A 12,577-nucleotide genomic window follows, 5' to 3' on the forward strand; every position below is an offset into this window, starting at 1 on the left:
GAGTGAAGTTCAGAGGTGGTTGTGGCTGAGCATACAAGAGTGGAGTCATCTGCGTATTGAATGCAAGTAGCATAGGGAATTGCTAGATGAAGGTCATTGATGAATATGGAGAAAAGGAGAGGTCCTAATATGGATCCCTGAGGTACACCGAGGTTAACTGGTAGGTGGTTAGATAGAGTGTTTTGCCAGAGTACAGCCTGTTGTCTTTGATCTAAGTAGGATTGGAACCATTTGATAGAGTGTGCATCTAAGGCCAGGGATTTGAGGATATCTGTCAGAATTTGATGACTGACCATGTCAAATGCTTTTAACAGATCGATAAATAGTGCTGAGGAAAGCATATTACAGTTGCGGTTTTTGTTAATACAATCTGTAAAGGAAAGGAGGGCAGTGGTAGTGCTATGGGAGGGTCTGAAACCATGTTGACAGTTAGAGAGCAAGTTATTATGGAGTAGGTGGCCTAGCAATTGTCTATGGATGCATTTTTCCATGATCTTGGCCAAAGGAGAAAGAAGGGCTATGGGATGGTAGTTGGAGAAATCGGTGGAGCTTCCACCTTTGTGAAGGGGAATAATATGGGAGACTTTCCAGATGTTAGGGATGTGACCTTCGCCAATACTTCTATTGATTAGAATGGAGATGGGGTAAGCAATTGACTTGGCAGATTTCTGTAGATATTCAGCAGGTAGTTGGTCTGCTGAAGGAGAGCCTGGTTTCAGTTTTTGGATTAGGGCAAGAATATGGGTTGTTGGGACTGGTTGGAAAATGAGTGGAGGGGGTGTGGCTTTGTTATAGGTAGGTAAAGTAAAAGTATTAGGTGATAGTTGACTGGCTAGTGTTTGGATTGCATCGGTGAAAAAGGTATTGAAGGCATTGGCAGTATGCATGGGATTTTGATGGTCAGTGTTTAGTGGGCTTGGTGTACTGGATTGACCTGGTTGTAGTAATTGGTTGATGCATGCCCAGAATTTTTGTGGGTTATTATGGTTTGCCTTTTGAAATTGAAGGTAGTAATTTCTTTTATCAGATAGTATAGCTTTCTTAGTGTTATTTCTTTGTTGTTTGAAATTTTGTTGGTCTGCAGGATTTTTGGTCATTCTCCATTTGGCCCAGTATTTATTCCTGAGGTGAATTTTATGTTTGGTGTCTTTAGAAAGCCATGGGGCTGACTTGGTCTTAATTCTAATAGTACGGGTTGGTGCATGATGATCAAGGATGGCTAAGAAGTTAGAATTAAAGTATTGAACAGCTTCTTCCAGAGGGAGGTATTTTAGAGGAGACCAGTTGCATGCTCTGAGTTCGTTTTGGAAGAGATCTGGGTTGAAGTTCTTTTTGGATCTAATATTCCTGATTGTGGTAGGAATGGGAGTATAGGTTTTATGCCTGATGATATAGGTAAGTGAGTGGTCACTTATGTCATCAGGAAGGGTTCCAGATTCATATAATTGGGGATGGTTGTTTAACAGAATCCAGTCTAATGTGCTTTCTTTCTTGTTGTGTTTATCTATCCTGGTGGGGGATGTAATGGTTTGATCAAAACCATAAAGGTTGATGTTGGTGGTCGAGAGGCTGCTGCTACAGCAGTTCCAATCAATGTTTATATCGCCAAAGCTTTATACTTCTGTGGCCTTTCCAGCTGCTGCAGATGTCTTGTGAGATACATTCCAAAAGGGGCATTGTACTCTATAATGGGTCTAATGAGTGTCGAGTAGAGGGGAACAATGACCTCTTTTTTCCTGGATGAGAACCCTTTTATGATGAGGTGTGCCACGTAGAAGGACTTCCTGACTACTGTGGCGATGTGACTATCAAAGGACACACTACTGTTCACCTGGGTTCCAAGGTCTCTTATCACACACTCGGTGTTAAGTAGACTGCTGTCTATGTAGTAGTTCATGGGTACAGAGTTTTTATCAAAGGGGATGACAATGCACTTTTTGGCATTGAGCTTGAGGCCATGGCTCTGACACCAGGCATCTGTCTCAGCGAGGCCCTTCTGTAGGATTTCCACATCATTTGGGGACTCGACTATGGTTCCTAGTTTGCAGTCATCTGCAAACTTCGTTAGCCAGAGGCCTTCTGTGTTAGCCTGTACTTCAGAGAAGTAGATACCAAACAGGAGAGATCCCAGGACTGAACCCTGTGGTACTCCACTTGTCACTGGTTTGAGGTCAGATTTGGAGTGTGCAACTTTTACAGTGTGGGTTCTGTCAGTGAGCCAGTTGGCAACCCATCTTGTGACGTAGGGATTTATACCTGGTTTAGTGAGTTTAGTAGCCTGTTATTTTCAAACCACACGAATATAAACATAGATTGTGTTACATACATGCATACATACATACATACATAGAAAAGTAGCTATTATAACTTGTCAAAATATAGGGTTATCGATGGCATGAGATTCTGGTTGCAGTACTTAATTTTTACTGCCTTAGTAAAAGCACCCCTTTAATTACCTACTATAATATACTAGGAATGGTACTGAAAAGTATATGGTGAAATGCATAGACTTCATTTGCTTCAGCTTTCGAATGCTAATCAGTGTAAACTAACTGTACTTCAGTCAAACAGTCAGGAAAGATGTGAAAGTTGAAAACATTTTACCAGAATGAATGATAGAAAAAAAATGTGAGAAAAGAAATCCAATAGGATGGAATCACTATTAGACAAATAGTTATGGTGTAATTTCTGAAGGATAACATACAGCATCAGCTAATGAGAAAATACTTTTAGAACAGTGATTAGATTCAGTTCCAAAGCTGCATGACATTTTTAGAGAAAACATGCAAAATATTTTATTTTTTTATAATATTTGGACATTTGTTAGTCAGCATGTTTCTTTGCAAGACACAACTGTCCAAAGCAATGCTGGGCTGTAAAATGAGGGAAAATCTGTATGATTATAAAAGTGCACCTACATCATCTCTCTCTCTCTCACACACACACACACACACACACACACACACACACACACACACACACACACACACACACACACACACACACACACAGAAGCAACACTAACAGACCATATGAAAAATAATTGCTAGTGGAGGGGAAAAGATTTGTAGCAACAAGCATGAAAAATACTATTGCCTAGGCTTCAATACTTATTAGACACAGTATTGCAAAAACAAGTACATAGTAAAGTAGCTATCACTTCATTGCAAAAGAGGCTCCAGGTCTATGTGTGACAAGATAGCATCTCTAGCTGAGTAAAATCCAGTCATTCAGCTAATAAGTGGGGGAAGGAAAACAGAAAAGGACAAACTGGCTGCAACTGTAAGTTCTTAGCACTTCCTCTAACAACCCCCCACTGAGAGTTTGTGTAATCTGACCTGCAGTATGCTAAAAAGGCTTGTTGAAAACCTTGCCTCTAGCTGAACATGTGACTTGCAGAGTACTAAAATGTAAACAAACTCCTCTAGCAAAAAATCTGAGATAGTGCCCCTTTAACATGACAAAATAAAATCCAAGTGCTGTAGTGCAAGTGCAACAGTAAAATGAATTCTATTTTAAAAGCATTATTTATATAAACCATTTTATATAAATATATCAGTTTGAAATGTCAAGCTTTTAAATATAAAAACAAGTCATAATAAAATCAAATAATAGCAGCTTTAGCTTTCAAAGCAGGTTTGACAGAAATAAAATCATTTAAGCCAGGTAAACCCAGGCATTCAAAAGCAGCTGACAGTAAAGTTCACATTGCTCCAACCTCACCTCCCAGTCTCTTCCTCCGATAGGCAAAGGAATGTTTTTCAGAATAGTAAACATAAATTTCTTAAATTCTTTACACAATACTGAATGCTTATACAAAGCATTCACTGTATGCTTTATTTTGATTACATATAAATGCTGGTAAATCCTTTTTCTCAAGGGACCAATAGTCTTATCAATATAAAAAAAAAAGTAGGCAGGAAGAACAAAAAGCCAAATAAACTACCCTTTCATTTCACAATTGTATTTACCTCTTACATATAATAATTTGGGGTACCCTGCCACAAAAAAAAAATGTGCCTTGTAAAATAAACCTACACTGTCTGCAGGTACCACATCTTCCCATAGCAGCATTCTGAACAATAACATCCCTGTTGCATTCAAAAATGAATTTAAGATTTGTACTATTCTTATAAACAAACGTTGGTTCTTGTCCCAGTTGAACAGTCATACAAAATGAACCAAATACCACACTCCAATGGTTATTAATAACCTGTTTGAGGCAATGAAAATGCCTGTTATACTCAACCACAAAACTTTGGGTTAAATTCCCATGAGTTATTTCAGGCTGTTTATACTGGGAGTGAAGTGGATGTCGTATAAGGGCCCTGTAATTAGTGTCTCTATGATCCGAGATCCAGTGATGAATATTGTCCAACAACTCCAGCCGATAGCTCTGATCACTAAAAAGCTGTTTAACAAAACAGTTGGGTTATCTGCCTGCAGGTACCCCTCATTCGGCCTGAATACCACAGTCTTGGGATTTCTGCGTTGGATGCTGTTGCTTCTTTCATGACGTCAGGTCGTCAGGGGTATAAAACAGGCAGCCAACGCCATTACATCAGTTTTTCTTGCCCCAAATGTCAGGAGCCCCCAAATAGGAAGCTAGTATATGGTGGGGAACACCACCAGTAAAATGTACAAACCACTGCCATTAAAAATGGCCATAGAGAGGAGAGGTAGAAAGGACAGAGAAAACCAGGGGGCTGGAGGGAGGGAAACCAGGACTGCAACAGTGAATACACTCGAACATCTACATTTATGTTGAGTGTACACAACTGTACTATGTTCTTTGTGTTTCACTGTTGCAGTCATCACACACGGGTTGATTCCCAAAGCTGAGGAAGGGTGGAGGCAGTCAAGAAGTGTTAGGACTTGCTAGCAGGCCTTGTAAGACTGCTGTAGCAAATCCAGCTCTGGATTTAGAAAAAAATAGGTAAGTGATAATGCCTGGTGAAGGTATGCACAGAACTCCAGGTTGCAGCTTCCAGAATGTCCCTGGTAGGGACTCCCCTGAGAAATGCTGTAGAGGTGGAAGCAGCCCTAGTGGAATGTGGTCTGATCCCCTGTGGGGTAGGTTTTCCATGATGCTTGTAGCAGAAATGGATGCAGTGTGCTATCCATTTGGAAATGGTTTGTTTTGAAATGGCCTTGCCCTCTGCCCCTGTAGCAAAGCTGACTAGCAGCTGGTCAGATTTTCTGAAAGGTTTAGTCCTGTCAGGGTAGAACCTGAGCTGTCTGTGCACGTCCAAGGAGTGCAGGATCCTTTCCCCTTTATTCTGAGGATTAGGGAAGAAGGTTGTCAAATTAATGGATTGGTTTAGAGCCACACTGGACACCACCTTAGGCATAAAGGACGGGTTAGTCCTGAGGGAAGCCCTGTCAGCATGGAAAATAATGAAGGGTTCTACAGCCATTGGTGCCTGTAACTCAGACACTCTTCTTGCTGAAGTTATGGCTAAAAGCAAGGCTATTTTCCAAGAGATGAATTTTAACTCAGCGGAAGCAGCAGGTTCAAAAGGGGGAAGTGTGAGCTTTTCCAGTACAAAGTTAAGGTCCCAGGCAGGGATGAGTGCTCTCCCAGGGGGGGCCTTAAGTTGTTAGCCCCTCTCAGGAACTGTTTGATGAGAGGGTGAGAAAATAGAGGTGGCTCAGTATTATAATGAGCTGAGATGGCAGAGGCATGAATCTTAATGGAGGAGAAGGATAGGCCTCTGTAGAGTAGCTCTGCTAGGTAATCCAGGATTAGAGGTAAGGAGGGCACTTCTGTGTCCTTTCCTTGAGACCGATTCCAAGGACAATACTTTTTCCACTTTTCAGCATAGGATTTCCTAGTACTAGGCCTTCTGGCTTCAAGAATGACATCCTGCACCCGTTTGCTGAGGGTTGCTGGTGGTGTATTCAGGGGATAAGCCAGTCTGCAAGGTTTAGGGTTTGCAACTGTGGATGCAAAATCTGTCCCTCCTGTTGAGACAGCAGGGTAGGAGTCTGGTGAAGGTGCCAGGGTGGCACTGTTGTCAGACTGCTTAATAGTGGGTAAAAGTGCTGGCGTGGCCAGTCTGGGGCAATAAGAATTGCCCTTGGCCTGTCCTGTTTGATCTTTAGTACTTTTGAGAGGAGGGGCAGAGGGGGAAAGGCATAAATTGAGAGGCTTTCCCATAGGAAGGATAGGGCATCCACCTTCCAGGCCCTGCTGTGAGGGTTTCTGGTGCAGAATTTGCTCAACTGGTGGTTCTCTGGGGAGGCAAAGGGCATCCACCTTCCAGGCCCTGCTGTGAGGGTTTCTGGTGCAGAATTTGCTCAACTGGTGGCTCTCAGGGGAGGCAAAGAGGTCCACCTCCGGTGTCCCCCACCTCTGGATTAGAAGGTTGAAGGTGTTGGGCTCCAGTTTCCACTTGTGTGGGTCTAGGAGATTTCTGCTTAAGTGTCTGCGAGTGAATTTTGTTTGCCTGTCAGGAATTGAGTTTGTACATGCACTTGGTTGCTCAAGGCTGTGTTCCACAGGGCCATGGCTAACCTGCAGAGTGGGTAAGAATGGGTTCCCCCCCTGCTTGTTTATGTACCACATAACTGTGGTGTTGTCTGGTTTTATCAGCAGCTGTCCTGGAAAGATTAGGTATTTAAAGGCTGTCAGAGCATTCTGTACAACTAGCATCTCTTTTTGACTGATGTGCAGGACAATTTGGCCTGTGCTCCAGTAGCCCTGAATGCATTTGCCTGCCATGTGAGCCCCCCATGCATAGTCTGATGTGTCTGTAGTCAGCGTTTGGGCGGCGAGGGGTTGAGTGAAAGGCAGTCCCTTGTTGTGGTTGCATGCTTCTGCCCACCAAAGGAACTCTGCCTTTAGACAAGGTATGATTGGAATGATTGTTTCCAGGTCCTGAGAATGTTGGCACCAAAGACTTTTTAAGTACCATTGAAGTTTCCTCATGTGCAGTCTTGCATATGGAATTAGCAGAATACATGAGGCCATGAACCCTAGGGCTTGCAGAGAGCTGGGTTCTGGTGGCCAGTTGCTTGAAGTAGTTGGTCAGATAGACCTCTTTTTCTGGAGTGAGAAATGCCATCTGGGAAGTTGTATCCAAGCTTGCCCCCAGGATTACAATCTGTTGACTGGGCACCAGTTGTGATTTCTCTTCATTGATGGTGTACCCCAATCAAGTGAGAAGGTTTTTTACAAATGCCAGGTGCTGAAGTAGCAATTCCTGACTGTCTGCCTGAATCAGGCAATTGTCCAAGTATGGGAAAATTTGGATATTTCTCTGTCTGCAATATGCAATAGCTGGAGCCAGGCACTTTGTGAATACTCTGGGCACAGAAGATAAGCCAAAGGGAAGTGCAGAGAACTGACAGTGCATAGAGCCTGCCCTGAAGCGTAGATATTTCCTGCATGACTCCCTTATAGGGATGTGCAGATAAGTTTCTTTTAAGTCTACAGTGACTAACCAGGCCTCCTTGGCTAGCATAGGGAGAAGTTGTTGCAGGGTAAGCATCTTGAATTTTGGGACCACCAGAAAGGTGTTGAAAATTGATAGATCCAGGATTGGGTGCCAAGAGGCCTCTTTTCTGGGCACGAGGAAAAGTCTGGAGTAGAAACCCTGCCCCCTCTGTTCTACTGGAACAGGTTGAATAGCTCTGATATTGAGCAGGGAAAGCACCTGCTTTTGAGCCTCTGCCCACTGGTTTGGAGGAAGGTCTGGAAACCCGCTTAGGGTTGGCAGTGGGTGGAAGTAGCATCTGTACCCCTGGGATATAATGTTTAGGACCCATCGGTCCTGAGTAATGGACATCCAGTTTTTTGCATGAAGGGCAAGTTTTCCTCCTGGGGGCACAAGTAATTGGGCAGGGCCGGGAAGGATAACTGAAAAGTCATTGTGAACTTTTTCCATAAGGGGGCGGCTTACCACTCCCTGTTTTTGAGGTGGGAGCACTCCATTGTTTAGATCTCTGCATACCCTGAGACTGGGTGGCCTGTTCCCCTGGGTTTGGACTGAGAAGGCCTGGAAGGAGCTGGAAAGGACCAGTTTTTAGAAGGCCAATGCCTACTGAATCTAGGTGGCTACACTTGTAAGAATTCTTTAACAGTTTGCATAGATTTAGCTTTTTCTTCCATCTTTTTAAGAACTTCTTCTGCTTTGGTACCAAACAAACGGTCCTGATTTAAAGGAGCGTCTAGTAATTTTGATTTGACATGATCTGGCAAGGTTTGTTCCTTCAGCCAAGCATGCCTTCTCAGTACAGACCCAGTGACTGCAGCCCTGCAAGATGCTTCTAGGGCATCAAAGCGACACTGTAAAGTATGCTTACTAGCTTGGTTTGCAGAATGCATTAACTCTTGTAAATCTTTATTTTCTGCACAATCTGGAAGTAACACCATTTTTGTATAATTATTCCATAATATGTTGCTGGTACTTCAACATGTGAAACCTGGCAATTCAATGCCCTGATGGCAAGAGTTGCAAAGGGATATACCTTCTTACCCCATCTGTCTAAAGCTCTGGAATCCCTGTTTGAAGGGGTAGGTTTTTGGCTGTAGTAGCCTTAATGCCTTTAGGTCCTTGGGAAATTGTCTCTGGATCCACAGTAGGATTCTTAAAGAGAAATGTGTGAGAATCAGGTACTCTGTAGTACCTGTCAGGTTTTCTAGGGGCCGGTGGTAAAGTGTCTGGAGTAAGACTGGATTCCATGAAGACATCATCTACAATATCCAGGAAAGGGGGTATAGCTAGAGGCCTGTACTGAGGCAACTCTAAAAATTCTCTGAGGCTTTTTTTGGACTGAGGGTAGTCCTGGCATTCCCAGCGGAAATGCTCTCTTAAAGTATGCAAGGTTTCACCAAAAGAAAAATCCTCCGGAGGGGAGGCAGAGGGAATGGAGTCCTCAGCATCTGAATTGTCACAGGTTGATAAGGGTATGTCCTGGTAATCAGAAGGGCCAGAGTCATCAGACTTCTGGTCTGTAGAATCAGAATGAAACTCAACTCTTTGTCTTTTAGCAGGGGAAGGCTGGCTTCCCCTAGTTAGGGTAAGAAGGTCTTCAGCCATTCTAAGCATTTGTTTTTGTGGCATGGGAGCTTGAGCATGCTCTTTGGTTGTCAGTTTTCTAGGCATAGTGCGTACTCTGGGCCTGAGAAACTCAGAAGTTTTAGCTAAAAACGAAGTTGTCGGTTTAATGCGAACATCAGTAGGTCAGAATACACCCTCAGAAGCCGGTGCCTGCACAGCGGCTCCGGACCCATCCAAGGTAGAGACATCCACAGGTTCAGTAAGAATAAAATCTCTGTGAGGTATTTGCTTTCCACAGGCAAGACAATTGTTAACTTTTTCTGATATTGGTTAGAGCAAGGAAAAAGAATCCCCAACGGGATACTTAGCTTTAGAAGATGTCAGGTTTGAAACTCGAAAAATGAAAATTTCAGGTAGCAGCTGACTGGCACTTGCGAACTGCTTCTGCTTCGGGCTCCTTCTCGGCAAGAAAGACTGATGTAATGGCATTGGCTGCCTGTTTTGTACCCCTGACGACCTGACGTCATCGATGAAGCAACAGCATCCGAAGCAGAAATGCCAAGACTCTGGTATTCTGGTATCTACCTGCAGGCAGATAACCCAAGTGTGATGACTGCAACAGTGAAACATGAAGAACATCCATGATTGTGCACTGGTCATCCAGGATATGAGAGGTGTGTGGAGTTAAATTATTCCACTTCCTTTCAGCTGTGCAATACTGGTCTCACTTATAACAGGAAGAAATATACTGTGGGCAAGCCAATAACAAGACCCACGACTATGCACTTTTAAAGTGACCTATGCATAGAGTCGTGCAAGATGTATGGAACTGTGTAGGCTAGCAGTTGGGTGGTACTGTTATATCAAAGTCCAGCATCAGTGGCCTCACTAACCCAGTAAATGCCTATTAGTTTGCGCAGACATGATCCTGATTCTAAAAACTGTGCCGGTGTGTATCAAGATTATTAAGACCAAGCATTAATGTAGAGATTGTGCTGGACAGAAATCTTTCAAGCCATCTACCCACAAAACTGGCCTGAACTGACAAAGTTCTACTGCCACCGTTACAGTGTAGGGCAAACACAACTTGCATCCAACATGCGTTGACACAAAAATATTTTATGGACTAATCAAATACATTGCGCAGAATTAGACATATCAGGTCTGTAAGATTAAAAATTAGCTTCCCTGACAAGCTAAAACTTTCTTCCTTGGAGTACCCATTGAGATCATGTCACAGTTCCCACATATGTAGCTGATGTTCCTGTAAACTTCAATTAACCATATGAGGATGACACAGTACTAAACTATACTATACTACACTACAGTACACTACACTACACTATACTACACTACAGAAATACTTGTATATCCATTGTATTATGTTGCCTTAACTTGCCTAAATATATACCTATTTATTTAAACCTTATGTGTTCACACAAAAAAAAATGTATGCATGCATGTATATATGCACTGACCTAAGTCCATAAGCATTTTGCCTACAAGTGCTTTCACAAAAATCTTTAATTTTTGTTGTTTTTTTTTTAACACATTTTGGCCACGGTTATAAAGGATCTTTGGACAAGCACACCATTCCTGTGAATAAATAATAAATAATCTACCGGGCCTCTCTCCATATATCAGTTCTACATATGATAACATTAGGTAGGAGTATTTTCCTTAAAGATTTTACAAAAAAAAAAAAGTAAAATGAAGAAGAAGATGATCTGTATTTGGTTTATTTAATTCTTTTTCCAAGGTAACAAATAAGATATGATAGTGAAACTATATATATATATATATATATATATATATATATATATATATACGAAGTGCCAAAAAAACTTGTAGAAAAAGAAAAACAATAACTATTTTCTTATGTAGATCACTAGGCCGTGAAAGGCTGTAATACCTCTATATGCACACTCACTGTTCAACAGCCAATGTATCCAGCACACTGTCTAAAGTCATCTTTCAGGTCTTGCTGGATGGGATCAATCTATTGTTGCAGTAGCATAGAACTGCTGCAGCAAATGCGCTAAACATCACAGAATTAAGCAAAAATTCAGAAAAAGTGTAAAGCACTCTCTGGTTTGACTTGGGTGGTATTTTCCTGTACATGGACAAGTGAATGCATGTAACTCTGGGAAGAGGCACAGAAAAAGAAACGCTGTAAATGAACTGCATGAGTGCTTACCTTCTGTACATTTCATGTCCTTCCTGACCACTGTTTGACAATAATCATTCCCACATTATCACCTACTTCATAGATCAAGTTTTCCACAAAAATTAAGAACATAGCTTAGACTAATGTTGGGGTTCTTTAGCTTATCTGTTACTGTAACAAGTTTGTAACTATGGTATCAAAACAATGGAAATAAATTAATAATATACTGCTTCTTCCTCATGCCACATTTAAAGATGATGGTGATGACGATTATGTCAAAAACTAATAATTAAAGGATCTTGCAGTCCCCTTTATAAAATCAATTGGTCTTACTTGCCACCAATATAATTTTGTCTTTTTATAAAAAAAATGTACTGTGTATAGAATTTCCTTGATAAAAAAATGTACTGTGTATAGCATTTCAGCTATTTTTTTCACTTGTTTAAGCTTTGGCCTATTCTCGAAGAACCTTATTCTGTTTTTGTAGACTTGGTACTACTGGGCAGAATATGGACAATCTAGAACCTATTTGAAACACTGCAATGATTAGTAAAAACATATTACAATGGATTGGGTATGGAAGAAACAGATACGAATTTGGGGGTAGCTGGATCTAGGACCGCAAGACAGTCCTCAGACAGGTTCATGTACCACTACCCAATGACGATAAACTATAATGTTGCAAATGCTAAAACAATGCTTACATATATTCAGCTACAACATATGTATCTTACCTCTTTGACATTTTCCAGGGCCTTGTTCAGGTCAGAATCTGTTGCTAGATGAGGACTGGTAAGCAGCTGATTAATAAAATCAAGAACTGTATCTATGTGGCTGTGCATGTCTGCTGGCTTCACTTTCATTAATGCAGAGTGCATCAGGATGTTTCTTACTTGTATTACCTTTCAGAATCAAAAAGAAAAGAATCAGTATTCCTCAATATTTTAAATTACAGTCTACTTCATCTTCCATTGTGTCTACATCAAAAAAGTACTGGTTACTTTTTGTCCATAAAATACTGTAGAGTATACAAAAGTGGAAAACTTGTAAGATGCATCTTAGTGCATGCCTGAAAGATCATACACATAATTTTACATTTTCTGTGCTTACATGTATTTATGCAATTTCACAATCTACATTTCAGATTATAGAAATATAACATTCTTTATGAGACTAACCCAAATCTAGAAACTCAGCATTTTGCCTTCACATTGTCAGTATCCAAAACAAATCTCATTAGAATGCAAAAGGTTGGGCAACCCCCCCATCTATTCTGATTTAGATTAGGCTATTTTCATTGTCAGCTTTTACTGGTCATTCTCCAAATACAAATCCTATTACAGCATACCAGCATTCATAAATTTTTATTACGTTGCCTCTGAAAAGTTAAAATTACTCATTCTTC

The 12,577-nt window shown here is 41.3% G+C and overlaps 1 protein-coding gene across 3 annotated transcripts in view; it reads right to left on the reverse strand.

Moving 5' to 3' along the window:
• LOC122802629 overlaps nucleotides 1-12,577 on the reverse strand; it is a 1,172,105-nt gene that overhangs the window by 1,029,049 nt on the left and 130,479 nt on the right. For all 3 annotated transcript variants that reach the window (XM_044072319.1, XM_044072318.1, XM_044072317.1), the window contains exon 4: nucleotides 11,907-12,074. In XM_044072319.1, the coding sequence (XP_043928254.1) occupies nucleotides 11,907-12,074 (168 nt within the window). The remainder of the gene's footprint in view (nucleotides 1-11,906; nucleotides 12,075-12,577) is intronic.

This window comes from Protopterus annectens, chromosome 5.part0 (genome assembly GCF_019279795.1).
Source record: "Protopterus annectens isolate FY-2018-M chromosome 5.part0, PAN1.0, whole genome shotgun sequence".
In the NCBI taxonomy this organism is placed as follows: Eukaryota; Metazoa; Chordata; order Ceratodontiformes; family Protopteridae; genus Protopterus; species Protopterus annectens.